The 17224-nt window shown below is 31.2% G+C and overlaps 1 protein-coding gene across 7 annotated transcripts in view; it reads left to right on the top strand.

Moving 5' to 3' along the window:
• Window positions 1-17224, top strand: part of LOC113394008 (collagen alpha-1(XXIII) chain-like) — a 66730-nt gene that overhangs the window by 34585 nt on the left and 14921 nt on the right. For 6 of the 7 annotated variants that reach the window (XM_064217390.1, XM_064217391.1, XM_064217392.1 and 3 more), the window contains exons 3-10: window positions 9297-9345; window positions 9814-9842; window positions 11905-11952; window positions 12141-12278; window positions 12419-12613; window positions 14555-14710; window positions 16093-16210; window positions 16575-16655. In XM_064217390.1, the coding sequence (XP_064073460.1) occupies window positions 9297-9345; window positions 9814-9842; window positions 11905-11952; window positions 12141-12278; window positions 12419-12613; window positions 14555-14710; window positions 16093-16210; window positions 16575-16655 (814 nt within the window). The remainder of the gene's footprint in view (window positions 1-9296; window positions 9346-9813; window positions 9843-11904; window positions 11953-12140; window positions 12279-12418; window positions 12614-14554; window positions 14711-16092; window positions 16211-16574; window positions 16656-17224) is intronic. The other variant, XM_026631174.2, reaches the window with a different exon arrangement.

Raw genomic sequence — 17224 nt, forward strand, 5'->3', positions numbered from 1 at the left:
TTCTGTTTGGCGCTAGAATATCTAATGAGTGGGTGGTACCTATCCAGACGGGCTTGCACAATTGCAATTTATACAAATATGGAAATTACATACCAGGCAAACGTGGTCGTATAAAACATTTTAGGCTTTTTATTTTGTCTGAAATTATTAAAAGCGTTAGTCTTTTAAAATTCGTTTTCATTTCATTTTATTACTCTTTTTATAACTGAGTTTTTATGTTAATGAATAATGTTGTAAAAGTGAAAAATAAACACATTTTATTACTCATAAATTATGAAAGTCGGTACTTTTAGTACTTTTTCAATTACTTCGTTATGTTATATAGTACGAGTTTTATTTATCTATGTTTCTCATTTTTGTTAAATATATTTAACGTTGAAAAAATTAGTGGTCTCGTGGGACACCCAGTTGAATGAACGAAGTAGCTTTCGCTATGTATGTATATATATATATAATGTATTAAATAATAGACACAATAAATGAAATTGGCAGCGTTTGAGAATAATTAAATGAGACGAAATTGTTATCGCAATAAAAAAAATTAGTTTAAACAATATTATATAAAATAGAAAGATAAAGAGAGGGGAAGGTCGCCGGGAGGGATTATAACACCTTTTCCTTACGTGATCATTTCTGACAGTTCACTCTACTGTGAGACGCGTAAAAGATCTTCGTTCCAGTACAACAATTAAATTTACTAAGTTACAGTCTTAATCCTGTATAAACTAATGTTATAAACGAGAAAGCTTCTGAGGATGGATGCTTCTTTGCTATTGTTTCACGCAATAACTACAGAACAAATTTGGAATAGACATTGCTTATAATTTGGAATAAACCAACATCTGGCCTCACATGTAGGGATAGAAGTGGGCGGAAGCTAGTTGGGTATTTATGATTCAATCATTAATTAACAACAATGACAAATCTAAGTCAGTTATAGAAGTCAATTTGACGAATTCCAAAGCTGTTTTAAAAGAAAAAAATATATTTGTTCACAAATATTATACCTAAATTAGTAAAATATAGAATTAATGAAAACATACATATAGGTACATACACACACAGATACAATTTATATTATATTACATATATAATCCGATGGGACGACAATTTGAATCTGAAGGCTTGTATCCTTCAGGCTTCTACTGAGAATTTACTGACGGAAAGACTTCATATTTTTACCGGCTCGAACGGTTTGAACCTAGAACCTTGAGATTACAGCCTCATAAGCTAACTACTACGATGTAGTTATAATATTATAATGTGTAGTTGAAAGTGGCGAAAAACTTTGAGGCGTGTTTCCTTAGATCTTTTTGTGTTCGTATCGCGTGTGCCGGGTAGTGACGCTAATTGCTTCGAGATTGTATTAAAGATATACAAAATTATTCACGACTTGAATTTTAACAATATTTTCTTTTTAATCAGAAACGACTATCCGAGAAATTTGTGGATAAAATACAAGATTAATACATCATTTTTAATTATTTTAGTATGACATGCCAAAACGAGCTACGTATTGCTACAGTCGCCCATAGACACTGTCGAATTATATACAGTATAAGACTGTCGATGTCAACATATTATGTTGTTTTTCTTTAAAATAATCGAATGAATAGTTTAGAATCAGCTTGTACTTCCCGCAATTATGAATTCACACCGGCTAAACTAGACAGTGACAGTGACACAGAAGAAGCAATATAAATACAGACAGAAGGGGCATAACATATTTGTTCCAAAGATTGGCCAGAATTATGTTTTGATAACTTCTGACCGGCTATACTAGACAGTGACAGTGACACAGAAGAAGCAATGTAAATACAGACAGAAGGGGTATAACATATACATGTACCAAAGGGTGGGCAAAAATATGTTTTGACCAATCTTTGTAACTTATGTCTGTATTTACATTGCTACTTCTCACTCTCTGCTCACTCACTACCCTCCAAGCCGGGATACAATAATAAGAATACAAGTTAGCCAGTGAGGCTACAGAAACTTAAGTCACATACACAGGGGTTACTATTTTTCTTTTAGGGGGAGGACATTAATATTTATGAGCATATTCCTATTATAAATCATAATTTCGTTGATGCTTAAAAATCATTGCATATGAATATTTAATAAGTATCAGCGTGACGAACTGAAACGAGTTCCGTGACCAAAATCGTTAGCATTGGGTTATTTTGATAATCATGTAACGGTAAATAAGTCGACTATATTATTGGAAATATTTATGTCGTTTATAATAATGTTCTGAGTAAGGAATCCATGTTCGTTTCTTCGTCGATAAAATGCTTCGATTGTATCACTTTTATAAGTTTGTAAATATTTGTTAGATGATTTATTAACTGCTCCAATTTTATATCAATTTGAAGTATACCTTTAATTTTTAATTTTATGATATGCTTAGCCAATAAAGGATTGATATTGCTTTGTGCTGTAATCCTTAACTAGGGCATACATATAAATACATTCACATAAATTACCAATGTACAACCATACATAATGTCACTGTCTTTTATAGAATTCCGTACCCAAAGGGGAAAATGGGACCCTATTACTCCGCTAAGACACCGCTGTCCGCCCGTCTGTCACCAGGCTGTATCTCATGATCCGTGATAGTTAGACAGTTGCATTTTTCACAGATGATGTATTTCTGTTGTCCCTATAACAACAAGTACTAAAAAGCAGATTTAAAAAAAAATTAAAGGGGCACCCGTACAACAAACTTGATTTTTTTTCCGTTTTTATAGATAATGGTACAGAACCCTTCGTGTTTAAAACTATCGTGTTGAAATGGACTGAACACGTGGTTATTAACCAAATATCACGGATATTTTTTGTGTGTTTGGATCGAATCGTATTTGGTGGTGAGAAAATCTGTTTAATTATTTTGTCATCATATTTATCTTACAATCCTTAATAAAGGGACGTTAGAAGAATACTAGGCCTTTTTGACTCTTAGAAATACGATATTATATTTACAAATAATTTTGAACATCGTAGAATTAATAATATATAAGCACAATTGAAAGGTAAGGGAACATTTAAGAAGAAACTTCGATGTTTCTTGACTAAGAAATGTATATCCGTCAATCCATACTCCAGCTGAGAGTTCGATTAAGCTCGTAATCCTTAGCCTTAACTGGAACTTTCTTGAACCCTTAAGCAATGGGATATTAACGGGTATTATTGTACTTTTATATTAAATTAAATGTTTAAAACAATATTAAAGCCTTAAGTGTTTAAGGCGCTTTGATTATAAATAATATTATATCAAATTGTTACATAAGAAGAAAAAAAAAGAATAAAACTTAATTGAAAACAAAATTAATTGAAATTAAAAGAGACTTAACAATAAAATAAAACTTTGTTGTAAATCATAGGTTACGTAAATATGAATATCACATAACAGGGCGTTGTTCCTAAAAAGCCTGAACAAGTATACCGAAATAGTAAATGCGCTGGTACTCTCCTGGTTTAATCATAGCAGGGGAAAAAGATACCTGGAGAATTTACGAGCATACTTACCAAATAGGTATGTACATTGTGTTATGTAGGATAAGGGCTTCTAAGACACTAGTACCAGTAGTTCTAGAATGGAATCCAAACTTAGAAATCTGAACTTTGGGTACCAAACATTGGACCCATTTTAGAGGTAAAACACAAATTAAATTGGATTTTTTATGAAATAAGTAGATCGAGCAAATGGGCAACCCGATGTTACATGATCATAATCGCCCACTACGTTGTAAGTACATTACTAATTATTTATATCGCCAATGCGCCAACGTTGGTTGGCTGGTTCAATCACCCTCACACTCGCACCCACAATAATACTAAGTATTGCTGTTTGAGTGATAGAATACGCGATGAGTTGATGGTACCTACCCAGGCGAACTTGCATTAAGCCCTACCACTAAGATTCAACCCACAATTAATAAAATATATATGAGAAGAGATTTTAAGATGAACGGAGGACTCGCATGACCTTATACAAAGACGAAGTTAACGCGTAACAAAATTATACATTTTATTCCAACTATCTTTACTTTTGCTTTTTAATGATTGAGACCAAGCGTTATTATAATATTATTAACCGTAAAGCAAACGGCTGGGAATAAAAATTCTATTGAGAAGAGCCAATGAGACAGTCAGTAGTTACTCTTTTCCACCAATGAAATGACGTGATTATTTTAATTAAGAACAATTTAAATTATATATTCTACGTGAAATCAATATACTAACTCCAGTCTACTGATGTAAGGGTAAATTACTTTAGATTTGAAAATGTTTTTGATGTTTACTTGTGATTTTATTTAAGAAGTTACACTGGATAGTTTGATGTTTGTAGCAGCTGTATATATCTCACAGATGGGCTAAGTCTCGCTACCTTCGGATAAGTTATTTGTTTTATTCCACATGTTGGAGTACGGGTAGACCAAAGAGCATGCAGATTTTTTTTTATTTAATAAATAAATTGTATTTATTCTCTCTCTTAGATATTAATAAATCAATTGAATACGGATAATAATATTCTTTATGATTTTTTTTGTGACATGAACATACTCTATAACTTCAAATGTCAAGTGTCAATACTCAAGGACGAATATGAATGAAGCGTTTCTCATGATATGATGCGTCTATTGCTTTTATAAAATATATAATTGTGTGCAATTTTCGTTCTAAAACACTTGTATGAATTATTTATATCTAAACAAACTTCGTCGAAGTCTGGTCGTGACTTTCTTAAGGCGTATTTTTTGTTCTTCCATTGCATGTCTCATTTCATTAATCTACTGTCACCGTCACGGAAATGGAAATAGGCCTTTTTGAAAAGAATTCGTTGTTTCTATGCTATAAATACTTTTTTTAAATGATGGAGAAAAATGTCGTAAAAGTAATTTGCAGCTATTAAAAATATTTATGACAACGAACGTGACAGTTGTTACGAAAGAAACGTACTTGTAACTGTGGTTAAAGTTTAAACTTTGGTATTTTGGAATTTGAATGAATTGTGAAATTACTTTATTCGAATAGATTTTTTTTAATAGATTTTTCATCCGGTCCGTTTGAAAATGTAATTGTGAAACCAACACCATCAGTATGGAAAGTGGATCGTGTACGCACTAATGGATACTCTAATAGTTACATTTATATGCCAGTATATATTTCTGAACAATTTACAGCAAACCTCGAATACTAGCGATCACATACATGATATAATGCACAAGTATCAGAGTTGACCTTCCTATTATTCTGCTCTTATAGTACGCAAATTTAATAAATCGCAAATCCGCTAATAAGCAAGACGGAAAATAACAGGCACCCAAATGTGATATGCCCTGCATCGGTTGCCTTATCAGCTAGCAACTCAAAGTTACTTAAAGTAGCTGTTCCATGAACAGAGGAATATAATAATGTTATGTGAGATCCTTACCTATTACTTTGAATATTATATTAACTATTACCTTACGATCTGAGAGGCTGCGGGATCGTGCCGATACATCAACGGTACCTACCACACTGCTCCACAAGATTTTGTCCATTAGCGTTATAATTGGTATGTAATACTTTGAAATTATAAATTCAAGTACTCACTTAAAATAAAAGACATGAAAATTTAACAAACGACTAATTAAGATATAAAACATAATTGTTAACAATTGTAAAAAAATAAGGCCTTAGAACAACAAAATCTTTTACATAGTAATTACAAGGAACGAAGGCAAAATTATCCTCCGTAAAAACTGTGCAAATGTTTCCTTTTAGATTTGCATAAAAATGTAAATAAACATTAATATTTCATAGAGAAATAAACTTCACCCTTCTTCTTCTGTCCCTTTTTGACTTAATTATATGTAAGCCTTAACGTGAAACAGCAATAAAAGGATCGGTTGGTTGCCAAACCGCAAAACCTCGGTTAATTGACAGGTAGTCAACGGTTTACAGCATTATTAAAATTTTAAACGAAGGTGACAATCCTAAATGGAAATGTGTTCTGTCGTAAACACGAAAACCTAATACAATCAATTTAAATATAAGGAAAAACGTAGATGCTCCAGTGGTTAAAAAACGTGAATAACCTTAACTAACCCAATAGTTGCGGGTTCAAACCTTCGCAAGCATAATTGAATTTTCATGTGTTATTCATTTGAGTTAATGATTCATCTCGTGCTCAGTAAAGGAAAATAACTTGAAGAAATATACCTGTGTCAGATGAAAATTGGCCTGAGTGTATTAATTGTCAATGTATTAATTGTAAACTGTGTCCTTACATCAAAAATAACCAGTCTGTCTTTATATAATGTATCTATCTATAGTTCTATAATTATGCCGTCAATGGTTGACAAACTTTGGGAACTATGAAATAGTGTCAATTGTTACTTACTCTCTTAGCCCACATACTGTTACAAAGTATTGCTGAATGACTGTATAATTAAGACTAGCTGTGTCCGCGACTGCGTGCGCGTTTGAATATAACAAAAAAGTTATTGTTGCCTAAATTAGTCCTTACTACATCAGCTATATGCCAGTGAAAATCCCCTAAAAATCGGTGCAGCCGTTCCAGATATTAGCCGCAACAAACAGACGGACAGACAAAAATATGGAAAAAAAAAAAATGTTTTGGTACATGTATCGTGTTTACATACACACACAGACAAACAGACACTCCAATTTTATTATATGTATAGGACTGTGTCGTACCTATTTGAGCAGACTTTCACATTGCCTTACCACTGATAAAATTATTGTCTACAGTTTGAATTTATTATTTACTATTTTAGTAATATAATTGGTATGACGTCTATAAACGTTTAGTGATACAGAAAATATTTAGCTAACTAATCTTGATCCTTGAGCCTTTACCCTACGGTTAAGATACAGATCTTGGCAATAATATTTTATAAATGTTATTGTAAGTTAAAAATTAATAACGAAATATTGATTTATAATAACAAATTATTTATTAAAGACTTATTTTATATTATTATTAACTGTGGTAGAAGAATGAAAGACTACGATAAAAATCAATAACAATAATGAAATTTGAAAGTGATTTCTGTAAGTTTACAAATAGGAAATAATAAAAATAACTTTTAATCATTTTTGTTTAACTTAGTTCTGTCAACGACGGAATAAATTATAAACGGTTGTAAAACAAATTTCTTTTGACTTATCATTGGATATAAAACGAATTATGGCACTAAAAATGAATGTTCCAGAACACGAAAAACTATCGTTAGTTAGATTGTGTCCACGATAATATGCCGATGAGTTACTGAGACACTACGATAATATGATTTATTGTTATTATAAAATTTTCGTTATTCTTTAGAATAAACAAAGAAACGAATTAAAAACACGAGTAACTTAAGTTAGAACTTTTTCTTCAGACACGTTTCAGCCGAGATGGCTAAGCGCGAATTTCAACCGATGATTGCGGGTGCGCCAATTAATTTTCATGTGCTTAATTTGTTTGTATAATTAAGGCAGTAAAGGAAAACATCGTGTGGAAACTTAGTCATCATAATTTTAATTATAATAAAATTCTTCTCACGCGTGTATCCGCCAACTCTTATTGGAGCACCTTGTTGGATACAGCTACAAACCTTCGCTTTAAAGAGAGAGGAGCCTTAACTCAGCTGTGGGAAATATACAGCGTGTTACTTTATGTTGCAATCAAATATTCAAGTTATACTTAAATTCAATTATACTAAATAGTTACTAGCATATCCCTCATAGAAATTTCAAATTAAGAATTGACATTATATTTTAATATTTATTATTGTTTATTATGTAAATATCGAAAACGACTGGATCGATTTGGATAGGGTTATTTTCATTTATATCGTAAATACAGATGCAAGTATTATTGAGTTACATTTTATTTAGAACTGTTTTTTAAGACCACGCTTATTTTTCGATTCGTTTCGAACAGAAATGGAAAAATTAAATATATAAATACACCCACTTCATAAATAGCACAAAATGCACTATAAAGTTGAAAATAATTTAATTACATTATTATTACTAAAAGGCTTTGTATGTACGACAAAAGAGTTTGAAGTCGATGCCAAGCACTGTAAAATTTACAAGTTTATTTTGTACCTTACATGCCGTCACTCGTAATTATAATTAAAACCGTTATTAATAAATTATTTATTTTGTACTGCTAAGAGAATAAAGTTTTGTGGTACATTATTTTAACATTACACAACTTTTTTATTAATTACATACTTCAATATTGTAAAATATTTTTTGACAATGATAGTCAATCAATAATGTATTTTTAATCAGAATAAAAGTAAAATACGAATAGAATTTTTTATATTAACAAATATCAGTTAATGGAAAATTCATTTTTAGTGCCAAATGTAAGCTCCACAGTTCACGAGTTTACATTTGGAAAGAACCGTGGAGTTTTTATTTACGAATTTAATTTTTCTTTAACATAGTTACTTAACGAATGAAAACATCGTACGGGAACATGCATGTGTCGAATGAGGTATTCCAAGCAGAGACAGCATATTGAAATTAACTTAAACCTTTTTCTTAGAGAAGAAAAAAATTGCTGTTTCTACTTCAATTTTAATTTATAACCTGAGTCGATATAAAGTTGATTTCATCAGGCCATCTTCAATAAACGTATTTCAATCAATTTTATTTATATACATACATTAACGAATAACTAAAATTTATGCTAGAGATATTATTTATTCAACGTAATATGAAGTTAACGATTATTTATTATAATTTTATTATCGATTAATTTGGTTTTTTTTCTACCAACTAAGACTACATTTAGATATAATTACAGTCATTTCAGATCGTAACGCCTACCTGCCTGTTTAGTTTAATACTTCATGAAAATCAGATATCAATTAAATACACACGAGGAAACTTAATCAGAAATTAAGATACAATTCTTATTTATGACTAGTGCAAGGCCGCCTGGCTAGCACACACTCATCAGATATTCTAAGCAGGAATACTCAGTATTGTGGTGTTTAATTAAATTTATTAACAAAGTTAAACTTATAAAATATGCATAAATAATAATAACAAACGAAATAAAATAACATATATACAGATATACCATCCAAAAGATTGTCCTGCAGCATTGTACCAGTTTTTAAGCCAAATAAGTGTAAACAAGTTTCTTAGAAAGGACTTTTATTAATTATACAGTATGTAATTATTTTATTAGTTTTTCCTTAACAGATAATATTTCTTTAAATATGGTTGAAGTAGTATTTTTATTGTCATTTAAAATACATATTTAATTGTTTCAGGTAAATCCGGATGAAAACAGATTACCAGTCATATCACATTCATCACCGTGTGAGTATTTAAAGTAAAATTAATTATTAAAAACCAATTAATATATCAACAGCTCGACGGTAAATAGGTTGCTTAGTGCTATAACAGTTGCATATTTGATTCTGATACGTTGGAAAATTGGCACGCCCATTCCCAACACAAATAACTCTTAAGTTATTTAGGCGAATGGGAATATAAGTAAATAACACACAATTGTGTGCGCGTTATCCTGATATTTGTGCAAAGATTTGTAAATATTGTTTAAGTAACAACAATCAACAATCAAAAGGTCAAAATAGACGTTCAAGGTTATCTATTGGAATTTTGGCATCCTTGTTCCAATTTTCTGGGCTAACTTGACTGGGCTACATATATTCTTAACCTGTGTCAATGAAATTATTAGTTAAATAATATATTTAATAAGGTTTTTATTTGGTACATAATACTAATAATATTTCGAGTGATTTTAATAAAAACAATATTCTACAGACGTCCATAAAGGAGGAAAAGATGAAATCGTAAGTATTACATTATTTAATCGTTCAATTTTCTACGACATCAAAATATTTAATAACACTGTTTTATTAAATCAAAATCATTGAAAATATTTTCAAAAATTCCATCAAAATATTTGAAATATACTCGATACTACGCTTGAAGCGTCGCCTTAAACTTCCAACGTAAAAATAATGATCACAATCGATTTACCTTGTAAAGAATTATTCGCCCATACAGTAGTGTAGACACATTTGTAAATTCAATAGTTTGATAATGTTCTAATGGCAATGACAATGTTCAATTTTTAATTCCTTGTCAAATTATGTGAGACTACCTAGGGTACCTTCTTTCTAATACAATAATATACACAGTATTAAACGTACCTACTATACATATTAAAATATTGCGCTTAATTGAGATTGCGCAGGCCTAGATTATGTTTATTTCGAATTCGACTTTTATTATCTAAAAATAAAGAATCAAAATAGCACTTTGAAATTGACATTTAACAAAACTATATCAAGTGGAGATACCACCGGTTCGGAATTTTCTACCGAGAAGAACCGGCAAGAAGCATAGAAGTTACTCTATTCCAACATTTAAAATACAAAGTTGTGTTAGTTAAATACAATTATATATTTATATAATATAAGCCTGGAAGTCAACAAGTATTAGCTCCACACTACTGTTCTGCCTATAACTGTTGTGTTGATTTGTTTATTATTTAGTTCGTTTGTAAATCATAGCGATTGATAACGCTTCGTATTACTGACATAATAATTGTTATTATTACTGTTTCATATTCTATAGACAATTATATGCTAATATCAGTATGCATTCCAATGCCTATTTCATTGTTTGATATAAACAATTATACAGATATAATTCGCGCTTTTAAATACCGTACGAGCAAGTTTTCTGGTCTTTGCAAGTGCTATTAACAACTGTATAAAATACGTACGTATAAAACAAGTCTCGTATCATATATATTTTTTTATGGCATATGGGCCACCTGATCGTAAGTGGTCACCACCGCCCATAGACAAAGGCGCTAAAACCATTCCTTACATCACCGATGCGCCACCAACCTTGGGAACTAAGATGTTACGTCCCTCGTACCTGTGATTACACTGGCTCACTCACCCTTCTAACCGGAACACAACAATACAGAGTACTGTTATTTGGTGGTAGAATATCTGATGAGTGGTCGGTACCTACCCAGACGGGCTTGCTCAAAGATCTACCACAAAGAAAATGACAATATAATGATATTGTCGATAGTAATTAGGTAATTGAAAACATAATAATGTTTTTTTATTTATTATATTAGTAAAATAATGTTCAAATTCCATACATGTATATATAATCAAGTCATAATCACGATTAATACTGCGGCTCAATATAATAACACTTTATTTCTATGAAATGACATCAATTCGCGTTATATTAATTTTGTTTAATGAATAAATAAATTATTGTTTAGTTCATTGCAACACATACATCAGCACACAGATACACATAAGTAATATTCAATTTTTTTAATTATATAATTATGGTACAATTTTAAGAAATGAAATTAGTTAAAAAATCGGAATTATTTACATTGTAAATACTTTTAAACGCAAACCATTCAAAAACAAGGCGTAAAATAATGAAACAACACCAAATTATCGATTACTTGATTTTATAATAAGTATTGCATGTCTGAATAAATATTTGGAGTTCTCACTTATGCAATACTTTTAATGTAGATTTTTACTTGTTAGGGCTTAATCTCCGTCTGGGTACCAAAGATACCAATCACCCATATATTCTACTGCCAAACATCAATAACTTAGTATTGCCGTGTTCCGGTTTGAAAGGAGAGTGAGCCAGTATAACTACAATAAAAAGAGACATAACATCTTAGTTTCCAATGTTGGTACTAGTATCTCATATCATTAGTCTAATTTCCTTCATGCCTAAAGTAATTAATTTTAATAAATCAACACAAGAGATAAAGAACACTTAATCTCTCTGCTTATTCGCCTCCGCATAATACATAACATGACGTGACCCTTTAAAACTGTATTGTCTTGCTAGGGTTTCGGAGAAATTAGCCCATCCGGAAAGGACCGGACAGACGAACATGTATGTTTTATGTATCGCACAGAAATGTAGCTGGTTTCATTGTTATCCGTTATTTACAAGATTTAATTATATATTCTGATTATTTTAACGATATCAAATACATAAATCGTTGAAAGAATTAATAGTATCACTGACTCAGAAATTTTACAACAAACTATCTTTATTTTTTATAACATTTTCTGGTTTAGGTATCGTTATCTTCTCAATGCCAGTGCAGCGTCAATGATCTATCCCGGATATTAGAGTCTATGACGGAATTAGTAGGGCCCCCAGGACCTCAGGGGCCTACTGGTGCTGATGGAACAACAGGTGTACCAGGGAAAACGGTAAGTGTGATGCCTGTGTGTTTTATTTATTTTTTATTATATTTGCTGAGAAATAATTACGTTATAAGAATTAACGTTATAATATATTGTTTAATTTACAACATATTTTTAATTATTGACTTATGAAAATTACTCCTTAGGGACAAATGGGAGACCCGGGTCCAGTTGGACCTCCAGGCCCTAAAGGTGACCGGGGAGAAAAAGGTGATACTGGCGTACCGGGGATTGAAGGACAAATGGGTCCAAAGGGAGAACCAGGTGTTGATGGCACACCTGGCTTTCAAGGGCCACCCGGACCTCCGGGGCCCCCAGGGGCTGTTGCATCTGCACTAATCGTAAGTACCTATAAGCATGATATGTTATTTGTTCAGATGATTATTAAAGCTACTATCAATCAATTTAAAGAAACAATTATCTTTAAAAAGTAAACAAAGTCAATAACCTATCCTTGTAGTTTTTGCATTTGGGTCGTACTCGATTTGACCATTTATAATGAGATGAAACATAATTAACTGACAGATCCACAGCATGAATTATACTATAAAGAGACTAATCTAAATAAAGTATTTAAAGTGAACTAAACTGAAATAAGACCCCAGTTCGAAGTCAGACGTTATTTGCTCGGTCGTTTTTGACACGACACGCTATCTAGCCGTATTGTTGATCGAAGATTTCTTCTCATGCTCAAAAAAGGATCTTACAAACAATTCTTTTCAAAAGAGACGTCCCCTAAATTTTCAATTCCATCTTAAAGAATAATGTAAAAAATAAATATGGTCTTGTACGATTTTTAGGATTAAATAAATGAGTTGCTTTGTAATCAGTTATCATGCCATTTTCATTTTCTTTATCATAAAATCTCTTCATTACAATATACACTTTGAAATCTGATACAAAAAAATTGAAACTTAATGAAATTATTTCTTCGTTTCCCAAATATAATATTCTTGACCTCGACAGTCGAGGTCAAGAATATTATATTTCGAGAAATAAAAACGAAATCAACGATGTCCTTATTCTGTTTGAGTTTTAATCACTTAAATCAAATTAATTTTATTTTGCCCAATTGATATTTATAATACTTATCGAAAGACAGGAGGGTAGAAAATTAAAATAAATGCTTTTTCTGATTTGCCCATCAGGTATTTGATTTAATACAATTAAAAAAGAGTCAATATAGTCAGTCTAAAGCTAAATGGATGACGTAACGGTGTGAAACTCGCAGTTCAAATCCTAATCCCTTTAGGGTATTGTCTTTCCGAACCCTAATATAAGCTTTGTGCTTAATCGGAGGAAAATAGGAATATTAGTGAACGGGTGTAACCTAAGGTTGTTGGAGCAGCGATGAAATAAGGGATGGTTACTATTTTTTAAAGTGCCAGTGTAAAATGATGAGGCCCTCTTTATAATTTGCCTACATTATCTATATAAAAAAAGAAGTCATATTTAATTGACACTTTTTTCAGAAAAATAAGCTTAAATTTTTTCTTCGTCTTTGTTTCTGTAATAAGATAAAACCTCGTGTAGATGGTTTTATTCTACATAGTAAAAGTATACTGTTCTTGAGAGTGACATATGACATTATACCCTGTACTGATCTTTTTGACAGACGGGCTAGTGATGAGAAACAGAAAATATAACAGTCGATGGAACGATGGAATGCGTAATTCAAATTAGGATTCAATTTGTTTTTTAACTTATTTTTCTAAAAAGACAACCTCTAGCCAAAGAGACCCCAACCAAAATGTTCGTAATAATAACTTAACAATGATCTTTAATAAGGATTTTTGTAATCGATATTTGAAGCAGTTACTGCCTGTTATTCGCGTCCCTACCGTCCGACCGATGTAACATTGTACAAGCGTCTATTATTATTATCAGTGTTTCTATTTAAATTTTACTTTGAAACAATAATATATAGAAAAAGTATTGAAATTTTCGGATAACACTTAAATCTTTAGGAACTTTTGTATTATATGTATTTCTTTAAAATATTTTTACAATTTTTAAAATCATTAAATTAACAAAATAATATGTACGTCATTGCAAAGTTATGTCGATCAGAAAAATTTACATCTGTTAAAAAGATCAAGCTATCTTGTACAGGGTATAGCTATAAAATAATATAAAACAAGGAGGTTAAATATTTCTACATTTTCTTATAATAATATTTGCAAAATATATTCGAAATATCATTTAAATCGTAAACTTTTACTAGCATCAAATCGAAATTCACAATAAATTTCCAACTATTTCTCATTACAAAATTCTGACAGGAATCAACGGGATTATACGCAAACGATCGTGGGATTTCTGGACCCGCAGGCGAGAGAGGCCCAATGGGGCTCGCAGGGCCTCAAGGGGAAAGGGGTTATCCCGGGAATAAAGGTGAAAAAGGATTACACGGAGCTAAGGGCGATAAAGGTGAACGGGTAAGTCAGATGAAATTCCGTAACAGAATATTTTTGTCTGACTTTGTAAATTTGCGGATACTTTGCAAATGTTTCTTTTGATTTTCATATTTTAATGAATATTTGTATGGTCATTCGATTCTCAATTCGAAAAATAATTTCAGTAAAGAATATATTGTTCGGTCCAGTTTGCAAAAAATATATACGTCAATTCTATATTAAAGTACTTGGGATATTTCAAATATCATATTTAAATTTCGAATTGCACCAGAATGATATTTGTTAAACAAATGTTTGACTTTTCACTGACTTTTTGACTGATCGTTGGTTGCTCCTGATTATATAATAAGGGTTATATGGAAAATTAAATTTTGATGATAGTTCTGTATTACCTACCCTCTCGTTTCGTTGATTTAAGGGTACAAATCCCGAGGCTCTGGGTTCAGGTCCCTTTTCAGATTTCTGTTAATAAATGCTCAGCTAGATCAGCTAGGAGATTACACGTCGGTAGTAATAACTCTAATGCCTCAGAAAACAAGTAAAGCCGTAAACCCCAGACCTAAACTCTCTCCGGCCATGTCTCATTGGACTATTATATATGAGTGAGGTAATATTGAGTTTATCTGTGCTACCTTACCTGTGCTAACAAAATTTAGTACTTAAATATTTACGACGTAGTTGGCAATTTTCAATTGAGAATCGACACCGTGACTGAAATCGGTCACGAGGATGACATCAATTAACCTAAATAATATCTCTGTTAATTAAATTATATTCTCCAAAAACAATGAACGAGTAAATTTTACTACAATATGTTTATTGCTAATTTGTTATGCAGCACACACTTAGGAACATACATTTTTTTCTATTCATTATGATATATTGTCATAAAAAACCCGCATACCAGGTCAAATACAAAATCAGTGCGGCGACTTAAAATCTAAAAATATTCTAGATTTTACTTTTCAAAGCCATTTTAAATAAATATTATGTTTCTTATTTTAACCTTAATTATCCAGTTTATGCTTTAGTTTAAAATATATTAATAGATATTATAAATACACGCTCATTAAAAGTAGTTACATCTTCGATATTTAATATTATGAATTCAATTCGTTCCTTCACGTGGTTGTGTTTTTCTACAGATAACTCTAATAAAGATATATAAATGGCAATAAATAGCTTGATCATTATTTTTTATTAATAAAAATACCTGAGAACCAATCTTCACTAGCCTATAAAACTCGTAACTCATTCCAAATTCAAAATAAAATCTGCGCTCCGAACTGTTTCCATTCAGTAAGTGGCAATGCGGAAAATACACTGAGTAACGCAATAACCGTCAAATCGACCCTCGTAACGTGATGTTATTTGTTCGACCTTAGGTTATAACTATGTTTTAGGGGTATGTGGGCATGCGTGGACCACATGGCGCGAAAGGAGAACGCGGCCAAACGGGCAAGGATGGAACACCTGGCCTGCCTGGCGCGCACGGTCGTCCCGCAGAAAAGGGCGAAAAGGGTATCGAACTAACTCAGCCATCAAATTTTATGTTTCACTATACCGTTTATTTATGCGAAACGTGCAAGTATTCAGGCCTTTACGGCAACGATTCGGCAAATCTTTATTATTTCTGCAGTGCCTTCGAATTCCGAAAAATACAGTTCAAATATTATTTAATGTTATAGTTTCGAGTTACGCTCGTCGTTTTTTTTATTAAGAACATTATTAGTATTGCGACATTATGGATAATTTTATTCGAATAAAATTCGTAATTTTTCTCTTTTATATTAAATTCGAAATATCGGGAATATTGAAGATGACTTTGTTTGTCTTTAAAAACACTTTATAATAATTATATACTTTAAAGACACTTTTATTTTAGGTGCTAGAGGACTGCCAGGTGCTCCCGGAACTTCAGTGCTGGCTATTGCTGAAAATTCAATAACAGATATTTCTCAAACAGGTAAAGATTGCGTTTTTTTTTCATCACAAGTTAACAAATTTATTTATCGTCAATTTATTGACTCCACATAAAATATAAAAAGCGTCCGCGATTGCTTGAAGTTTCGATGTCTATTTCCCTAACAAGTCCCAAACTTAACTATTTACCTCACATCTTATAAAAAATCTCAAACTAAACAGTACTTCATACATAATAAAATACGGTTGAAATTTCGAGAAACTTGCCGTGAATTGGGGTCAAGATTCATGAATTATTAATACATTAGTTTCGAGGCTTTGTTTTCTACTCTTCGCTAATTATTGCTACAATTTACTATCTTATCATATTATTCTTTATATAAATAAAATAATACGGCTGTTATATAACCATTTATTACGTTTGTAAATTGATATATTATCTTAATAAATGATATAGAAATAACTCGACGAGTTTCTTTTAGCAATTTCTCTTAAATCTAAGATGTTTTTGCAATCAACAATCAATGTATGATTCGTTTCTGCATTGAAAAAATATTATGAATTGATTGAAATATTTATAGTATTAATATACATTTTGAAAATGATAGACGA

The sequence above is a fragment of the Vanessa tameamea genome, chromosome 16, assembly GCF_037043105.1.
Source record: "Vanessa tameamea isolate UH-Manoa-2023 chromosome 16, ilVanTame1 primary haplotype, whole genome shotgun sequence".
In the NCBI taxonomy this organism is placed as follows: domain Eukaryota; kingdom Metazoa; phylum Arthropoda; class Insecta; order Lepidoptera; family Nymphalidae; genus Vanessa; species Vanessa tameamea.